Consider the following 21,597-nt stretch of genomic DNA (forward strand, 5'->3'; position numbering starts at 1 on the left):
AGGCTTTTCTAAGGACGCATCTATGTACTTTATATTCCTTCAGACTCGAGTTATATAAATGCAGGTATCTCCTGACCTCACACATGTGCTCTTGACATGCACATCCACTGTTGTTTCCACCTTAGTCTCCTGATGTTTAGTGATGATTACATCTTCTTCTAGCACTTCTTTGTAACAGCAACGGCTCGGTTGTCAGTATTGCCTCCTTGTGGACCCTCTAATTAGTGCAAAAAATTCCTCACGCATGTGCATACTGTGCGTTCAAGTACGTCTGGTTAGAAAAAATCGGGCTGTACGTGTTCAGTGCACAAGCACTCTGCTGATGACGAAATTTGCGTCATGCATCCTGCATGCATACGCCTCGCATTCGCGTTTGGCCAATGTACACTTTGGGCTTTAATGTGGTTTGTTGTCTTGACAGCTGCACATTGCCTGTTCAGCTGGAGTTGTGCTTACTGCCCCCTGCTGACCGAGACTTGTAGAAACATGAAGGTGAATCTGCCTTTGTGGTCCGAGGGCATGATTAATTGCATTAATTTTTAGTTATTTTTTTGTATAATTAATTACACTGAATTAATGCATTAAATCAATAGCCCTAATATTTTTGTTTTTGTTGTGGGGGCCGGTGAAAATGTTGGCAGGGCACATTTAAATGACCAGGCCAGCAGAAACAAATCCTTACTGTTGAGCCCTAAACAGTCTTTCATTCTGTTGTCACATCTGCCACAGGTGGAACATATGGATGTTTGGAGATAGATGGTTTCTCCTTACTCTGCTGTCACTCTGTTTTCATGCACACTGAAATGTTGTCTGACATCTGTCATTCAAGAGAGAATTGTCTTTTTATGGTTTGATCCAAAATATCAGGTCCACATTCAATGTTGTCTCCGTTCCTGTTCTTTGACTGAAGTTCAGTGTCTTTGTGTTTCTGTTGGCCCACTGTCTAGAGTTTGAGGTGTGTATTTGTGTTTGTCTTTGCCAAATGAGGAGAAAAATAGGGCAGGAAGAAGGAATGGATGGAAGAGAATGAGATGACTATCATCTCTGCCATCCTCTCTCCTTTCTGATCCCTGTCTGTCTCACCTGCCCTTCATTAAGTCCCCTGTCATCATAGCGACTGTTGTCACGCTAACACCCTGAGCCCTGGCATTGTCATCACTGAACTTATAGGCCTGTCAATCACACTGAGTGATATAAAGGGAGAGAGAGATAAAGAAAGAGAGGAGAAAAGTATGGAAGAGAGTGAAGAAAAGGAGATGAATTTGTTTGTGGAACACGGCACAATGGGGACTTTGTATTCTTTCATTCTTTGTTTGTTTTCTGTTTCTGTTATTTTTGTTGATTCATTTATTCTTGTATTGGTTAGTTGGTTGTTATTTTGTTGGTTTATTCAATATTTTTTAAGTCAGTTTATTTCATTTATTATTTTATTTTTTGTTCATTATTTACTTCTGTCTTTTCTTCTTTTGTTTGTTCTTTCATTTGTTTATTATGTTCTTTGTATATTATTTTCTTCTTTTATCTTTGTTTATTTTTTTATTTGTTCAGTCTGCTTAATTAATTTATTATTGCATTTTGTTAGAACATTTGTTTTGTTCTTTTGTTTGCCTCTTTGTTCATTTGAGCCCTCTTTTGTTTGTTTTATTCATTAATTTGTTCTTTCATTTGTTTGTTCCTTCATTTGATTGCTTGTTCTTTGTTTCTTTAATTTTTTTTTATTCTGTCATTCATTTTTTGTTATTTCTGTTTATTTTTTTCATTTGTTTTTCTGTTTGTTTTAGTTCAGTTATTCTTTTATTTGTTTGTTTGTTCTTTGTTTCTTTTTTCTTTTGTTATTGAATAGTCATTAATTGATTTGTTCTTTCTTTGTTTATTTGTTAATTTTTTCAATTTTTGTTTTGTTCTTTTGTTTGTCTGTTTTTGTTCATTTGTGTGGTCTTTTTTATTATTTGTTCTTTATTTTATTTAGTTTTCCTCCAATCTTTTATACGTTTGTTCTCTCTCTCATCACTATGTCTTTTTATTTATTATGACTTTTTTTCATATTTTTTGCACTGATTTTGAAGGATAATCTGTGGAATTCTGCAGAAGGGATTAAAACATGGCAAATTGCTTTAAATAGAGCAGAGAGAAATACACTATTAGCTGAAATCACCATCAAAAAAAGCCATAATATTTAAAAAAACAAACATGCAAGGGGGTTGGGAATGTGTAGAACTATTGTAAATGACAGATGTTGCAATTCTGCCGAAGTCTGCGAAGACTTCTACGGAGTTCTGCATGCACAGTTTCTGTCTGGCTATTTATTTGATTATTAAGATGAGTGAAGTGAACTTTATGGTCCGGTGGTTTCTACCCATATTCCGGTCAAACTCTGCTTGAAATCTTTATAATAAACTGCTTTGGTTGGTTGGCTGAATTCACTGTTGTGAGTTGTCAGTCGAAAAGTGGCCATAATCAGTACATACACACACACACCCACATACACACACAGAGGGTGAGGTTGTCATAAGGGCATGTTTGAATCATGGATTCTAATAGTGGCACTGACAGAAATGCACACTCACAACACTCTGTGACCCTGCACACCAACAGCACCGCCAGTCAACTGAAACTCCATTACCAGAACCCAGCCATGATCCATTAGAAAGAGAGAGAGAGAGAGAGAGAGAGAGAAAGAGAAATTAGACAACATGCCCTTACACCATACGCTTATCTTGATGTTAAAGGAGTAGTTCACCCAAAATAATAATAATAATAATAATTTGGTTATTATTTACTCACCATAATGTTGTTTTAAACCTGTGTGACTTTATTTCTTCCTTGGAAGGTGAATTTTTAAAATATTCTTCACAGGGAACTGAGAGTGAACTATTTCTTTAACATTAGCATCCTGAAAAAAAAGCAAAGCTGTTAAAGGGAAAGTTCATCCAAAACTAATCATACTAACTAAACCAACTCTAATCATTTACTCACCCTCATGCCATCCCAGATGTGTATGAGTTTCTTTCTTCTACAGAACAAAAATTAAAATTTTTAGAAGAATATCTCAGCTTTGTTGGTCCTCACAATGCAAGTGAATGGTGGCCAGAACTTTGAATCTCCAAAAATCACATAAAGTCAGTATAGAAGTAATCCATGACAGTGGATAAATCCATGTCTTCAGAAGCGATATGATAGGTGTGGGTGAGGAACAGATCAATATCTAAGTCCTTTTTACAGTAAATCTACACTTTCATTTTCACATTCAGCTACCTACTGGTCAGGGCTGGTCAAAGGTGGAGATATAAAGTAAAAAAGCACTGAAATATTGATCTGTTTCTCACCCACACCTATCATATTGCTTCTGAAGACATGGATTTAACCACTGTCTTAACCACTGATTTAACTACTGTCTTATAGATTACTTTTATACTTTTAAAACATAGATTTAACCACTGTCTAATGGATTACTTCTATGCTGCCTTTATGTGATTGAAAGTTCTGGCCACCATTCACTTGCATTTTGAGGACCAACAGAGCTCAGATATTCTTCTAAAAATCTTCATTTGTGTTCTCACTCTCATCTGGGATGGCATGAGGGTGAGTAAATGATGAGAGAATTTTTGGTAACACTTTACAATAAGGTTCCATTTGTTAACATTAGGTATCATGAACTAAAAATTAACAATATATTTATTACAGCATTTATTAATCTTTGTTAATGTTAGTTAATAAAAATGCAATTATTTATTGTTAGTTCATGTTAGTTCATAGTGATTTAACTAATGTTAAAATAAATTATTATTATTTTTTTTTTAATGTATTAGTAAATGTTGAAATTAGCATTAACTAAGGTTAATAAATGCTTAATAAGTATTGTTCATTGTTAGTTCATGTTAACTAATGTTGTAAACTAATGTCATCAAATGGAACCTTATTGTAAAGTGTTACTGAATTTAAATTTTTGGATAAACTATCCCTTTAAGAAGCATCTCATTTCAATCAGGATCTGCTTAATTTAGTCTGTTACAGAGCCTATCATGCTGTATAAATGAGCTCTGAGATTCATACACATCAAATAGGATTTCATCAAATGTGACAAACACCCAATATGGACTCTACAGTCAGAATACTGCCAGAATAGCACATGAACATAGCACTAAAACACTATATACTTGCTATACTATATACGCTTGCTATGCAAAGGACTGGGATACGAGTTCTGAAGAGCACGGAAGTCGACACGTAAGCCGAAAGTGTAATAGAAGCACCACAAATTGACGTGGTTGCTTCAGCAATTGTGCTTTTCATCTCACATTTGCTTTTTATGACACTATCGGTTAGGTTTAGGTTTAAGGTTTAGAGCAGGCATAGGTTATGTTGATTTAAAACTCAATAGAGCATTAAACAAAAAAACAAACAAAAAAACAACAACAAAAAAAAATCTGTTTGGGAGAAAATGTAGCTCAGTTTTAGTGCCACACAATGAATATTTCACCTCTGAACTGCCGCAATGTAAGGAACCACATAATTTAAATTTGCGAAAATGTCACCACAGTCACATAAGTTTCATGAGATCAGGCTTGCTATGATGCAAAACACCCATTCACCTAGATATCTTTGTAAGATTAACAAATGAAGTTCCAACAACACATTCACAAAGAGCGAAAATCTGCTTGTAACACACCTGCACATCTGATGGATTATCATTTCCATAAGAAAACGAATTCTCTCTATATCAGGATCTAGCAGATGTTAAACTGCGTGGGTGTGTGTGTGTGTGCGTGTGTGCGCGTGTGCATGCGTGTGACGGAAAAGAGAAGCACCATTTCTCATATTCTAATTTTCTTTTACACACACAGCTGTGCTGTTGTTTCTATGGTAGCTTGTTTTTTCCACTTTTATGTTATTTTGCATAAAGATACAAGTCAGGTTTTGAATCTGTTTCCCTTAGGCATATCTGTGCAACTTCATTTGGCTACACACTCTCGCACACTCCTTTTATATCGCTCATACCCTGTTATTTTTTACATATCCACTACATTAACGAGATTTCAGTACATGTTCCTGTGCTGTATTTACTATGAAATTTATTGTCATTTTGGGAGTATGTGTGCTGTTGACTAGATACCATATCCAACTTTAAGTAATTCTGCATATGTCAGTGACAGTGTTTGTGTTTTTACGTGTCATTGCTTACATATCACAGCATACAAGTAACCCACACGATTCCAGTTGTTAAATGTATATCTTCTGAAGCGATATGATAGATGTGGGTGAAAAACAGTTCAATATTTAAGTCCTTTTTTACTGTAAATCTACACTTTCACATTCAGCCACCTACTGGTTGGGGCTTGTCATAGGTTGAGATTGATAGTAAAAAAGGATTTAAATATTGCTTTGTTTCTCACCCTCATCCATTATAATGCTTCCGAAGACGTGGATTTAACCACTGGTGTATGGATTACTTTTATTCTGACTTTATGTAAGTTTTGGAGATTGAAAGTTCTGGCCACAAATCACTTGCACTGTATGGACCTACAGAGCTCAGATATTCTTCTAAAAATCTTCATTTGTGTTCTGCTGAAGAAAGAAAGTCATACATATCAGGGATGGAATGAGGGTGAGTAAATGATGAGAGAATTTTCATTTTTGGGTGAACTATTCCCTTTCATTTCAAAATGTAAACACTGTGTCTTTGTGGCATTTTAAGCATTGCTCTAGACCAGACCTGCTCATTACAGCAACACTGACTCTACCAAATGGCATGAGTTTGAGGTATGACTATCTGTTTGTTTGACTAATAAAAGATGTGGGGAGTGTTCAGGAAACCTGTTTAAAAACCATTATTCTTGCCATTCCATTGGGTGGTGTTTGTGGCTCACACACTTCACCTTTTAATTCAAGACTTTGGCTCTATTTTATAAAGGCAGTTCTGATGATTAAGCACAAATGAATGGAAGGCAATTTAAAATAAGTTATAGGTAAACTGAAAGTGAGCTTTTGTTGTTTTAGGGTAGATGACATGGCGACCAGCATGCCAGTCCATCTGCTGTGAGGAGAGTTCCGCCCCTAATGGGCCATGCTGAAAGTGTGTGTATATGTGTGTGTTTGTGTATCAGCGTTAATCGTGCAGATCAGAGTACTTTGTAGGCTTAGACAGGGGATGCAGACACCCTCATCTCAATATTAAAACACTCATTGGTAAATGACTTCCCACAATGACACAGTCATGAGTGTAAACTGTATGTCTTATGGAAGTTCATTACTCTCTCTCTCTCTCTCTCTCTCTCTCTCTCTCTCTCTCTCTCTCTCTCTCTCTCTCTCTCTCCCTCTCTCTGCAGGCCACGGATAATGACTTGGGCACATTTGGAGTGGTTCGCTATTTTTTCAGTGATGAGCCAGACCAGTGAGATTATCATTCATTAACATACTGTGGCCTTTCACACTGATAAAGCATTCTGTTTAATTCATTAAATTATTTTGATTAATTAAATTCAAATCTCTGTAGATTTTCATGCCTTTCTTGCCAGTTCTTATAGACTGATTTCTTTTAAGGAAAAGATTTTCATCGGCTATGTTTTTGGAATGGAACAGTAGTGCACTGCCTATTGCATACTGCACTTTATGTACTGTAGTGTTAAGGCTACTGTATACTCTATATGGGCGAATGATGTAATACTCATTTTTATTATCCGGATCTATTAAGTTATTCAAAAAAGCATACAAATAAAGTTCACACAAAACAATTACTTAAATACACATACCACAGTATGATGTTTTCAAAGTCAGTTTGATATTCTTTTTCTTGGGCTTGAAGTAAAAGGTGTATTACCGTAAGTGGTGTAACCATCTGAAGACAGTAAAAAATAAAAAAGTTAATATTATTAATAATATTATTAATAGCTGAAAAACTTTTGAAAAAGCAGATTTTGGTCATATCATATTGAATAACCCTAAGAAAAATTGTAAATTGTAAAAATATTATTTATTTTAATATTATTATATTATTGTTTGATTTTTCTTTTTCTAAAATAATTAAGTTGTGTATGGTCTCATGTATTCAAGATGCAAGGAATGTATTTTAATACCTTTTACTTTTGATGGTTACATGTATGTGTGTGTGTGTGTGTGTGTGTGCATATATATATATATATATATATATATATATATATATATATATATATATATATATATATATATATTATTATTATTATTATTATTATTATTATTATTATTATTATTATTAAACCATAGTTGGCAAATGCATTATACTACAAATGTTGTAGGTAATTTGGGTATTCCATGCATACAGAAAATGTACATGTTGTGCACCGTAAACATGCTGCATACTTCATAAATAGTAAGTAGTGTAGCAATAGCATTTGCATTCTACTACTTTTTCAAAGTCAATTAATTTGTCTTTTCTCTCTTGCCACCTCTTATTGGTTAATGTTAACTCATTTCCGTGTGTTAACTCTGCCTCCAGGTTCTCATTGGATGCTGTGACAGGCTGGGTGACTCTGAGAGACCGGTTGGATTACGAGCTCATGAGACGCTTTACTCTGACAATATTGGCTCGTGACGGAGGAGGGGAGGAGACTACGGGTCGTCTCCGCATTAATGTGATGGATGTAAACGACAATGCACCGGTCTTCCAAAAGGAGGCGTACGTGGGCTCACTGATGGAGAACGAACAGGCACCACAGCAGGTCATCCGAGCCCGGGTGAGAAACAGAGAGATGTGGAGTTTAGAAAGACAGGAGGAAGAAAAAAACAAAAAAACAAAAAAACAAACAAACGAGAGTGCGTGAATCCATTACCTACTGTTCTGAATCTCTGTGTGTGGATGTGTGACATACGACTTGTAATACGTCATGGATTGTTATGTCAGTTGAGTGCAACAGTATATTCAATGTAAAAATTTTGGACGAGAGTTGGTTTATACATCGTGAATTGTATGTGTGTTTGGAGCCAAATCTCTCTCTTTATAAGTGTACTGGACTGAAACAAGCCTGAGCTCTGTACTGGTCTGTGGCTGTGGGTCATTCACATTGTTATTGTACAATGTGTCTGTGTTAGTGTTTAACTGTCTTTTAACTGTGACAGCCACACTAATTTCAGCTGTTGGCTCTAATCTTTGCTGTGATTGACAGTTTGACGATAGGTGCAGCTCAGAGTTGTGTGACCAGCAGTATACACACACACACACACACACACACACACACACACACACACACACACACACACACATATATATATATATATATAGTACTGTGCAAAAATTTTAGGCACTTGTGAAAAATGTTGCATAGTGAGGATTTCTTCAAAAATAGTGCCATAATTAGTTTTCATTTTTTCAATTAACATCATCCAAAGTCCAGTAAACTTAAAAAAAGCTAAATCAATATTTGGTGTGACCAACTTTGCCTTCAAAACAGCACCAATTCTCCTAGGGACACCTGGACACAGTTTTTCTTGGTTGTTGGCAGATAGGACGGTCCAAGCTTCTTAGAGAATTTTCCACAGTTCTTCTATATATTTAGTCTCAATTGCTTCTGTCTCTTCATGTAATCCCAGACGACTCGATGTTCAGTGGGGGTCTCAGTGGGGCCATGCCATCTGTTGCAGGGCTACATGTTCTTCTGTTCTATTTGCAGAAGGAATGTTTGGGAGTCTAAAATGTATATTACCTATTGACACACTGCAGCTAAAGATATAAATAACCATCTTAAGACAAATGTTTTTGTTAAACATCTTATGTGCCTAAGACTTTTGCACAGTACTGTATGGATAGATAGATAGATAGATAGATAGATAGATAGATAGATAGATAGATAGATAGATAGATAGGTTGATAGATAGTTAAGGTCAGAAGTTTACATACTTAGGCTGAAGTCATTAAAACTCATTTTTTAACCAATCCACCGATTTCATATTAGCATACTATAGATTTGGTAAGTCATTTAGGACATCTACTTTGTGCATGACACAAGTAATTTTTCCAACAATTGTTTACAGACAGATTGTTTCACTTTTAATTGACTATATCACAATTCTAGTGGGTCAGAAGTTTACATACACTAAGTTAACTGTGCCTTTAAGCAGCTTGGAAAATTCCAGAAAATGATTTCAAGCCTTTAGACAATTAGACAATTAGCGTCTGATTTGCTAATTGGAGTCAATTGGAGATGTACTTGTGGATGTATTTTAAGGCCTACCTTCAAACTCGGTGCATCTTTGCTTGACATCATGGGAAAATCAAAAGAAATCAGCCAAGTCTGGTTCATCCTTGGGAGCAATTTCCAAAAGCCTGAAGGTACCATGTTCATCTGTACAAACAATAGTATGCAAGTATAAACACCAAGGGACCACTCAGCCATCATACCACTCAGGAAGGAGACGCATTCTGTCTCCTAGAGATGAACGTATTTTGGTGCGAAAAGTGCAAATCAATCCCAGAACAACAGCAAAGGACCTTGTGAAGATGCTGGAGGAAACAGGTAGACAAGTATCTATATCCACAGTAAAACAAGTCCTATATGGACATAACCTGAAAGGCTGCTCAGCAAGGAAGAAGCCATTACTCCAAAACCGCCATAAAAAAGCCAGACTACAGTTTGCAAGTGCACATGGGGACAAAGATCTGGTCTGATGAAACAAAAATGTAACTGTTTGGCCATAATGACCATGGTTATGTTTGGAGGAAAATGGGTGAGGCTTGTAAGCCAAATAACACCATCACAACCATGAAGCATGGGGGTGACAGCATCATGTTGTGGGGGTGCTTTGCTGTGGGAGGGACTGGTGCACTTCACAATATAGATGGATAAAATTTGGGAAAGGAGGAGATGAGAACCAGCTTAACAATATAAATAATATTTAATGGTTAACTTATACAAAAAGACTAACACAAACACATACAGGTCAGCTGCTTGTAGTTCTCTTTCTCCCTCGAACTGCCTCCAGTCGCCTTTATCCATCTCGGGCTTGATCAGCCTGATTAGGGGCCGGGTGTGCAGCATCACGGCCTGGCCCCGCCCTCCGCCCTGCCACAAAATTATTCTCTCTAGTATTATTCTGATTTTTCACATTCTTAAAATAAAGTAGTAATCCTAACTGACCTAAGACAGGGAATGTTTTCTATGATTAAATGTCAGGAATTGTGAAAAACTGAGTTTAAATGTATTTGGCTAAAGTGTATATACACTTCTGACTTCAACTGAATATAGACACACTCAGTGGCCACTTTATTAGAACAGAACAGAAAGCTGAGGCTGCAGTGGGCACAGGTTCACCAAAACTGGACAGTTAAAGACTGGAAAAACATCACCTGGTCTGGTGAATCTTGATTTCTGCTGAGGTACACAGGTAGGTCAACAGCAGCCTCAGTTTTCTGTTCTTGGCTGACAGAATTGGAACCCGATGTGGTCTTCAACTGTTGTAGCCCATTCACCTCAAGGTTTGAAATGTTGTGCATTCTGAGATGCTTTTCTGCGCACAAGAATTGTACAGAGCGGTTATCTGAGTTACCGTAGCCTTTCCGTCCACAGAACTGCCGCTCACTGGATGTTTTTTGCACCATTCTGAGTAAACTCTAGAGACTGTTGTGTGTGAAAATCCCAGGAGATCAGCAGTTACAAAAATACTCAAAACAGCCCATCTGGCACCAACAATCATGGCCTACAGTCTAAAACACTGAGATCAAATTTTGTTCCCCATTCTGAAGGTTGATTTAAACATTAACTGAAGCTCCTGACCCATATCTGAGTGATTTTATGCATTGCACTGCTGCCACATGATTGACTGACTCTTTTGAAAAAGTAGTTAACGACTTTACAAGTTTCTTACAAAAAGTTGCTTACTACATTAAAGCTATTTTTAAGAGGATATATTAAATATAAAACAATCAGATAATACCATTTTATTCTGCCATAAGAAGTTATACATTTAATTAGGGTGACAAACAAATATAGTGACAATGTTAAAAAAAATATATTCACAAATAAAACTAGCAAACACCATGTTTTATACAACGAAAATATAGTCGAAATATAGTAATAAACAACAGCAATTAACTAAATACTATTTGATGAAGTGAATCACTTATGTAAACTAGTTCACTTCAGTCGTGACAACTCTTGGAAAGATTTAGCATGCTGCTGCACAATTAGAAAAACTGAAGACATACTGCATCGAGCATGGAGGACTTGCTGCTGCAGTAGACATAAATACAACCCCCATGTAGCATATCTAGACAGGTGGAGCTCAAAGAAAACTCTTGCAGTGCTCTGCATGAAACCTGCTTATTGCAAACTAAGCAAATTTAAATGTTAGGCAAAGAGGGAGTACGCAAGTTGATTGGCTACCCGATTACACATCAAAGGACCTATCAGCTTACACCATGTGAGTCGAATGGGTTGACACATACTGTATGAGCGAGCTGACTGGCTAACAGATAACAAGTTCAAAGAACCTATCAGCTTGCGCCATTCAGAGTTTCATTCCTGAACTTGGTCATTTACATAAAGCATCCAAATGAACCGATTTACTGATAGTTCTATTGGTGATATAATGTTGATTACTACAGTAAAGTAATTTTGATTTAGCCGGTTCCTGAATTATGTATTTACAGTCAGGCACTGACAATGACAGTACACAATGCTGATGTAATGACCTTTGTCTCTATGTGTTTCTCTCAGGCAACGGATGAGGATTCTCCTCCCAATAGCGTCCTGACATACTCCATCATCTACGCCTCTCAGTTCAGGACATATTTCAGTATCAGTGTGGTGGAGGGCTACGCAGGTCTGTGTTCAGATTAGAGTTTTCCCCTAATAAGATTTAAATGGTTGTTCAGACAGTTCACTGGTTCCATTAGGCTCGTAGCAACAAGGCCAGCATTGCTCAGTGTGTTAAATGCTTTAGGGGGAATCGGATTTGGGTTTAACGCCTTTAAGCGTGCAAATACTTTTAGAGTAGACTTTGTGACCTTTGGTATTTCATAAATGTATTATAGATGGCTGTCTAGTATTCATGAGTTGTTTTTTTTTTGTTTTGCTTTTCTACAATGACTTGATATATGTCTAAACCCCTGTTTTTTTATGTATCTTCTCAGTCATCATGGTGAATCGTCCTCTGGATTATGAGCAAGTTCCTGGTGGAATGATCTATCTGACTCTGATGGCCAAAGACGGGGGCAACCCATCCCTCAACAGTACTGTGCCCATCACCATAGAGCTGATTGTGAGTACTAAACCCTAGCCTTGGGATCGATGCCTTTTTCACGCATCAATAATCAAAAAATTTTCCTGCTGATTAACAATTTATATCTGCATTTTATTAGATATAACTAGGGCTACTCATTACACAATAGTCTTTGTCTCTTTTTACATATTTCTCAACACAACTTTTTTAAAGTGTGAGCAGCAGGGTGACTTAAAGAGGGTCACACAACGGACGCATCTGGCAAACGACATGGCGCATTTTAAAATTCAAAACAATTATTTTTGATGTAGATACGTGCACCACTACTCGCTGCTCAACATTCTGTTGCGCCACGGACCTCAACTCACATAGGACATAGATTATTTGCTTTAGCCATCACTGGATGATATATTGTGTATATGGATCTTTCATATAGCCTACACAATGTATTTTCATTTACAAGTATGTCTTTTTGTGGTTTGACAGCTTGAATGAAACCTATTCAAGGCTATATACAGAGAAATTGCATAATAACATTTTACATTTACATTATACATGCATCGAACCCTTGATCTTGGCGTTGCTAGCGCCATGCTCTATCAGTCATAATTGGAATCATTATAAACTTCTACATTTCTCTTTGTTCAGTTTACGCAGTAACACCAGTTTCATACAAACCTGCAAACACATCAACGTCACTTTGTTTATTCTTGAAGAAGTAAAGCCTTCGTAACTTTTTTGTGTGAATGTTGACTAGATTCACAACTTTGGACTACCACCTGCACTGCATCAATGCGTCTTATGTGTCATACCTGCAGTGCTGGGTAGATTACTTCTGAATTGTAATCAGGTTCTGATTACAAATTACATGACAAAAACTGCAATCGGTAATGTAATCGCGTATATAAAAACTTTGGATTACTTCCAACCTAAATATTTGATTTTAGTTTCTGTTTGAGTTTAACAGGCATTTCATATGGGAGTTTCTAGAAATATGGACAGATTTCCGGGGCCATTACACAATTGTGGTCATGCAATTTTGCCATTTACAAATGCCATCCATGTGTGGTAAGAGATCAGACCAGTTATATTTAAGAATGACTGTCAAAAAAATGGCTTCAAAGTTATTACTAAATCAAAAGTGCATTGGTTGACATTTTTGAAGCAGAGTACAAAAGCAATTCATGAAACTAAAACACATTTTATGGCGTTAATGAAATTGGTTTACATTGTGAAAATGAAATGATGTGTATTTGTGCATTTTTATGGACAAAACCCTTCCAAACACATAGCTAATGACGAGTATCAGGTCTGTGTGCAATTTCACAACACCCACCCCCCCCCCACCTCCCCCTCTCCCTCTCTTCTGAAAACACTCAAAGAGATACCGAACATATATCGTATGTAGGCTGATTTAGAGTGAAAAATTTAAAAGATTTATAAAAGAGAAAAATTAAGGTGATCAATAAATTATGAAGAATTTAATGCCGTTGCCTAATTAACATGTAATCATGTAATCCATAAAAACTAACTGTAGTCTGATTACTAGTATTTTAAAATGTAATTAAATCCAATTACAAGTACTTGATTTTTGTAAACTGATTACATATTACAGATTACATGTAATCCATTACTACCTAGCAGTGCATACCTTTGTCTTGTCCTTCCCGCAATGTGGTGCTTCTCGTCCGGTGTGTGACCGGCTTCAGTAAATATTATATCACCCCCTGGTGGTCTCCCACAGCTATTTCAACAGACTACATTGAATGGAAGGTCAACTGACAGTGAATTGGAAAGCATGCAAACAAGGCTCATATTATTTTATCAATGCCTCAAAAACGTATTGAGAAAATAATGTGTCGATCAAAAAATCGATGGATTGATATTTTATAACATTACAACTAAACCCCCCTGCTCAATTAATAATTCATTTAGGAGTAAATGCCCAGTGTATACTCTTTAAAAAAATAAAGGTTCTTCAAGAGAACTTTGCAGCACTTTAGGGTCAGCAAAGGACCCTCTTTTTATCAAGAAGCATTTTTTTACTCACACATGTGCACAAACACACCCCCTCAGACACAGTTTGGGAATTCTGGATTCACTGGTTTTCTCTTAGCGCCACTGAATGGGACGGTTAATCCACAGTTAATTGACTTTTTCTGGTCTCTTATTATGATTACAATTAGAAACATTTAATCTGAATAACAGCAGGGGTTTGTCACATCCATCTTACTTGTGTGTGTGTGTGTGTGTTATAACTGAACATTAAGCAGAATTCAAGTGGTAAGTCAGTGTATGTGCCTGATATCTAATAATTTCACATCGCCACAGCCTGTGAGTTTCCATTAAACCTCAAAAGCACTCCATCACTTCATTCAATTACATCCGAGAGCAGTTTGTTCCCTGTGGAAAATTAATGAGTTAATATTTAGAGGCTTTTTAGATGCTCCCTACAAACATTAACTCCCTCTCTCCCATTGTAGGACCAAAACGACAACCCTCCCGAGTTCAGCCTTCCGTCTTATATTATCAACATACCAGAGAATATCGTAGCAGGTATGTTTACAAATATATTATCCCAAAAAATTATATATAAATATATATACACAGATCAGCCACAACATTAAACCACCTGCCTAATATTGTGTAGGTCCCCCTCTAGCCACCAAAACAGCGCCAACCCGCATCTCAGAATAGCATTCTGAGATGCTATTCTTCTCACCACAATTGTACAGAGCGGTTATCTTAGTTACCGTAGACTTTGTCAGTTCAAACCAGTCTGGCCATTCTCTGTTGACCTCTCTCATCAACAAGGCGTTTCCATCCGCAGAACTGCCGCTCACTGGATGTTTTTTGTTTCTGGCACCATTCGGAGTAAATTCTAGAGACTTTTGTGCGTGAAAATCCCAGGAGATCAGCAGTTACAGAAATACTCAAACCAGCCCATCTGGCACCAACAAATATGCCACGGTTCAAATCACTGAGATCACATTTTTTCCCTATTCTGATGGTTGATTTGAACATTAACCGAAGCTCCTGACCTGTATCTGCTTGATTTTATGCACTGCTCTGCTGCCACACGATTGGCTGATTAGATAATCGCGTGGATGATAGTTGGTGCCAGACGGGCTGGTTTGAGTATTTCTGTAACTGCTGATCTCCTGGGATTTTCACACACAACAATATCTAGAATTTACTCAAAACTGTGCCAAAAACAAAAAACATCCAGTGAGTAGCTGTTCTGTGGACGGAAATGCCTTGTTGATGAGAGAGGTCAACAGAGAATGGCCAGACTGGTTTAAACTGACAAAGTCTATGGTAACTCAGATAACCACTCTGTACAGTTGTGGTGAGAAGAATAGGATCTCAGAATGCTATTCTGAGATGCAGGTTGGCGCTGTTTTGGTGGCACAAGGGGTACCTACACAATATTAGGCAGGTGGTTTTAATGTTGTGGCTGATCGGTGTGTATATCTATCTATCTATCTATCTATCTATCTATCTATCTATATATATATATATATATATATATATATACAGTATATATGTGACACTTCTACAATGCTCAAAACCTCACAACAATATAACTAGATTCCTGTCAGCAATGATTTACAGCAATCAGCCAGCTGTGCACTAGTTCTGTTCCACACCAATGTAATGTTTTTGTATGAATAAGTGCCATTTTCCCAGAGCTATGGCACAGTCTTGGTTTGATGGTCAACTTTTGTTTCAATTTCCAGTTGTTTCTTTTCTAAAGCTAACACTGTTCTTTTACTGCCTTTCAAGCACTGCTATTTCCTTCATGACATGCAAATCTAGTGTTTAAACAGGTTAAATTCTTCCAATAACCCTTTGTCTGTGTACTGCATCACTCTGCACACACTACAAAGCTTCAACAATATGTTTGTTTGTGTCTTACTTTCACGTCTTATAACCTCATTCCTTTTAGTTACTTTCTTTATTTCCTTCTATATCATTTTATTTATTTTAATTGAGCAAGAAGGTCAGTTGCAGAGGAAAAAGAGAGAGAAACAGCGATGTGCATGATTCTTATGCATTTATTCACTCAATCTCTCAATGCTTTTATTCCACACAGTAGACTCGTCTCCAATCATCAGAGGAAATTACATTTGCTCTGCCCAGCGTCTGTCAAAACCCTGCATGCTGTTGTGCATTTGTGTGTGTGTGTGTCACTCTCAGACTACTGATCACACTCCACTATACTCTGATAATCCTGAAATCCATAACGCTTCCTCCATCAATGCACAGTGCTTTAAACATTGACCACTTTCTGTCTAAATAATGTCCCTCACACTTTGCCTGTCTTTTCATACAGCTGTCTGTCTCACACAATCATTATCTGATGATTTGTTTACATCCTCTTACCTTTCTTTTTATCTGTCTTGTGCATGATTGGTTGCCTCTGTCTGTCTCTCTTTCAGGAGCGACAGTGTTGTTTGTGAACGCCACAGATCTGGACGCGTCTCGGGAGTTTGGTCAGGCCTCTCTCATCTACTCTTTGCAGGGCAGCTCTCAGTTCAGACTCAACACTCGCTCAGGTAGGCTACGGGACACTTATTCTCTTTAAATGTGAATGATATATCAGCCAGGCCAATTTATAAGCTGATTTATGGCCATGTTGAGACTACTGGCCTCACCGTGCCTGCCTACGTGGCCAATTAACAGAAGTGTTAGTTCTCCAAGGCTTACCAACAGCCTTTTCAATGAATCGTGCATATTTTCACATATTTCTAGTGAATTTTCAATAAATATTGCATAAAATTCATTTAATTTCTGTCATTATTTTAATGGTTTATTTGCTGTCCTTTAAGGAATAGTTCACCCAAAAATGAAAATACTCACCATTTACTCACCCTCATGCCATCCCAGATGTGTATTACTTTCTTTTTTTCTGCAGAACCCTAATGGATATTTTTAGAAGAATATCTCAGCTCTGTATGTCCATACAATACAAGTGAATGGTGGCCAGAACTTTGAAGCTCCAAAAATCTCATAAAGGCAGCATAAAAGTAATCCATAAAGGCCTTTTCACAACAAGAATGATAACTATAATGAAAACTATAAAGATAACTATATTAGCGTCCACACCACCAACAGATGATTATGTTCTGTTTATTCTAAATTATGTTCACAGTCAAGAAAATGGATGTAGATGACCTGCACTGCTCTACATTTAGCAAAGAAACAAAAAGAAAAACTGACGAATACAACTTCAAAGTTGACAAGACAATGTTGCTGACATTAACCCGAGTTAATTTTATGCTACCAGTTTGTGTTACCTTTTCATTATCTCATATCTGTTAATACTGAAGAGAAATGCAGCAAAAACATTGCCGGTTCTTGAACAGGAGTTTCCATTTCGTTTGTTTGTGTAATAATAAGTGGCGATCCGGAGCTGGAATGTGTTATTTTAAAGATGAGTGCACATTGCGGCTCGAGCCCTTTAAAGTTGGATAGATTTTGATTGGCTGTCAATGTTTTTATTGTTCATCAGCTGCGGAAAAAAACACTCTGAAAGTGATCCCAATGATATCTTTCCATGGTGAAAGTGTGATGTGGACTCCACTTTTCTCTTACAGTAAGAACAATGTTTATAACTTTATGGTTATAGTTATCATTATAGTTATTGTTCTTGGTGTGAACAGGCCTTAAGACTCCAGTGGTTAAACTCATGTCTTCTGAAGTAATATGACCGTTGTGGGTGAGAAACAGATAAATATAAATCTCCACTTTCACTTTCACTTCCATATTCTTCTTCTTTTGTTTTAATTAGCTATTCACATTCTTCATGCATATCGTGTCCTACTGGTCGAGGCTGGTCAAAGTTAGAGATTTATAGTAAAAAAGGACTTAAATATTGATCTGTTTCTCACCCTCACCTATCATATCGCTTCAGAAGACATGGGTTTAACCAGTCCAGTTGAATGGATTACTTTTATGCTGCCTTTATGTGCTTATTGGAGCTTTAAAGTTCTGGCCACCATCCACTTGCATTGAATGGACCTACAGAGCTGAGATATTCTTCTAAAAATCTTAATTTGTGTTCAGCAGAGGAAAGAAAGTCATACCTGAAATGTCTTGAGGGTGAGTAAATGATAAGACTATTTTAAGATTTGGGTGAACTATTCCTTTTAATTATATGAAATAGGAGGTTACACAAATAAACTGTTTATCTTGGGTTCATATATTAAACATTTTTTACATTCTATATTTTACATAAGGCACAATTCATTAACATTTTCAAATGACATTTTTTGAGCTGTTAAAGTTAGATTAACTAGTTAGTGAATATTTTCACGTGGCACCAAATAGACACTCACAAACAGAAATCACATTCGCATAAGGAGGTTACCATAACTGTAAGTTATTGTGTGTGTAGGAGAGATCACCACCACTGCTCTATTGGATCGAGAAGTGAAGTCAGAGTATATTCTGATCGTACGGGCCGTGGATGGAGGAGTGGGGCCACAGCAGAAGACTGGCATCGCCACGGTAACTGCTCACTCTTTGATCATGTGCAGACAGACGTATCTGCCTTTATCCCTGATAAACCTATCACTGCTCTCTCTCTCTCTCTCTCTCCCTCCTGTCTTTATTGCTCAGAGTTTTAAATTTCAAAATTAAATGAGTAAACTCTAATATTATACGATACGAAATGATACAATACTACTTTATTCATCCCGTAGGGAAATTGAGGCATTACAACAGCAGAAACATAAATAAAAACCAAGGACAAAAAATAACAGTACAGTAAATAATAATAATAATAATAATAAAATGTAAAATTAAACAATACAAATGCTGTATAAACCTGGCTAACTGCAAAAATCCCAGTACAATCACAGAGCTTCACAGATTCTCAACCAGTCCATTTATGTCCAATACTGCTTCTCATAATAGTGCTTTTCAGTGACTACAAACCAAAATCTATCAGTGAGTAAGAATGTGGATACATTTTATAACCATATGCTAATACTGCTCATAATTCAATCTAGTGTACTGTTATACATCCTAATGTCTGCAGGTATAAAGGACCTTAAATAGCGATTTTTCTTACACCGAGGAGGAATTAGTCTTCTACTAAATGTGCTTTCCTGTGCAACAGCAATGCTTTGTAGTGGGTGAGAGGTGTTGTGCACAATGGCAGAGAGCTTAGCCAGCATTCTCCTCTCCATCACCACCTCCAAAGGGTCAAGACTGATCCCCAAACAGAGCTGGATTTCCTTATCAGTTTATTTAGTCTGTTCAAGTCACCAGACCTAATGCTGCTTCCCCTACACACAAGAGCATAAAAGAGATCTGCTGCCACCACAGCCTCATAGAAGGAATGTAGCATTACCCCTCGAACTCCAAAAAATCTCAGCCTCCTCAAAAAATAAAGTTGGCTCTGGACTTTTTTATATACAATGTCAGAGTTGGTGGCCCAGCCCAGTTTATTGTCCAAGTATACTCCAAGGTATTTATAGGAGGTAACTATCTGAATGTCCTCCCCGTGAATGCTAACTGGAGACAGTGCAGGATTTGCCCTCCTAAAATCAACCACCATCTCTTTGGTTTTGTTGGTGTTAAGCTGGAGATGGTTCTGTTTACACCGATCCACAAAGTTCTCCACCAGTTTCCTGTCCTCCTCTTCCTTTCCCTCACTAACACACCCCATGGCCACAGAGTCATCAGAAAATTTTTGAAGGTGGCATACATCTGAGTCATATTTAAAGTCAGAGGTGTAAAAGGTGAATAGAAACAGTACCAAGACAGTCCCCTGAGGCACACCTTCACTGCTGACTGTCAAATCTGAAACACAATTCTGTAGGCGAACGTACTGTGGTCTGCCTGTCAGATAATCAGTTATCCATGTTACAGTATGTGCATCCACATGTGCTGCCTTTATAAAACCTTATAATTAAAAATTGCAAAACAGATAGTTCCGGCTCTAAAATCTGATGAACTGCATTCAAAGTAATTGTAAATTTGTCAATATGAACATACCTGTGGCATGTTTGGTTCTACATTAACGTACCAAGTCAACATCCAGAAGTCATCATCTACAATGTCCCCTAAGAATGATCGATTTTTCTTGATGGAAGTATTGTTTATAATCAATGTTATAGTTATTGATAAATGTAATTATTTATATAAAATGTATATATTTCTATTTTTACTGTATCTGTCATTTTATAAAAGCAATAAGCCATTCAAAGGCCATGTGTTACAGTGATTTTACACAAAGCAGATTGCTGTATCACTTACTGTATAGTGGCTTAGATTGCAGCAGGCCGTTCATTGAAAAAATGGATTGTGAATTATGATGACAGTAATGAAAGACATGTATCTCTCCCTGTAGGTGAACATCACTATACTGGACATGAATGATAATGCCCCCTTGTGGCGAGATGAGCCGTATCAAGTAAATGTTGTGGAGATGAGTCCTATCAATACTGACGTCATTTCTGTGAGTGCACTTACCTGACCATAACCCCTAAGCTGACCCTTTAAAATCAAACTGCCTTGCATGCACGTAGAATACGTGGGGGACGAGGGGGACGTGTCCCCCGCACTTTCAATAACACCAAAGTTCGCCCCCCGCACTTTTTCACTGGGCAAATGTGTTAACGTTGTGTGCTTCATACAGTAAATGTGTATATGTGTTAATGCCAACGTTAAAATTCATTGGTCAGTATCTTAAGAGATGATAGCTGCTCAACCACATGCTACATGAGCTTGTCATGTAGCGTCATTTCCATTCAATCTGTTGATGTTTTTGATGATGATCTATGATATTATTATGGCGTTATAGCTGGCATCTGAAAGCGGAAGAAGCTTTATTTTAATTATGCATGCATTCCGTACTTGTGCTTATTACACACAAATTAATTTATGCTTTTCAACTAACACTAGATCACAGTGAGTGAGACAATTGTGCCAGAGCATACCAGTTCTTTTGCGATTGACGTCCACTTTGACCATTGTGTTAGTCACTCACAGCAATAATGGCAGGCACAAGTTAAAAGTAATAAAATATATTTTTTTTTCAAGTCTCCATTGAATGATCATTCTGTATAACACAGTAGCCTACTGATTCTTTACTGTCGGAATTTAACTGAGAAGAAGGTCTGTAAATTAAAATTGGCCATATTATTTATGTATTATTGCGTGGTGAGATGGCTTATAAAATCTAAAGTTATCCAACCAAAGAGTGAGTGTTTTTCTCTAGCTATCTGCTGTAGGCAAACTGCAGTAATTACGCCAACACAGAAACTGAGAAAATTCGCTTTAAAGTTTTTTGATTTCCAGTAAAATGTTCATTATAAAATTTTCACACTTCGTTTTCTCTGAGTCTTAGGATAGTTGAGCCAAACCTGTCTGTTTCAGGACAGATCACTGTAAAAA

General features: G+C 37.0%; 1 protein-coding gene across 1 annotated transcript in view; it reads left to right on the forward strand.

The window, feature by feature from the left end:
- Positions 1–21,597, forward strand: part of LOC127413678 (cadherin-23-like) — a 315,190-nt gene that overhangs the window by 204,546 nt on the left and 89,047 nt on the right. The window contains exons 13-20 of the mRNA XM_051650995.1: positions 6,327–6,391; positions 7,472–7,709; positions 11,685–11,790; positions 12,101–12,228; positions 14,673–14,745; positions 16,632–16,748; positions 18,590–18,702; positions 20,552–20,659. Coding sequence (XP_051506955.1) covers positions 6,327–6,391; positions 7,472–7,709; positions 11,685–11,790; positions 12,101–12,228; positions 14,673–14,745; positions 16,632–16,748; positions 18,590–18,702; positions 20,552–20,659 — 948 coding nt within the window. The remainder of the gene's footprint in view (positions 1–6,326; positions 6,392–7,471; positions 7,710–11,684; positions 11,791–12,100; positions 12,229–14,672; positions 14,746–16,631; positions 16,749–18,589; positions 18,703–20,551; positions 20,660–21,597) is intronic.

This window comes from Myxocyprinus asiaticus, chromosome 23, assembly GCF_019703515.2.
Source record: "Myxocyprinus asiaticus isolate MX2 ecotype Aquarium Trade chromosome 23, UBuf_Myxa_2, whole genome shotgun sequence".
Classification (NCBI taxonomy): Eukaryota; Metazoa; Chordata; class Actinopteri; order Cypriniformes; family Catostomidae; genus Myxocyprinus; species Myxocyprinus asiaticus.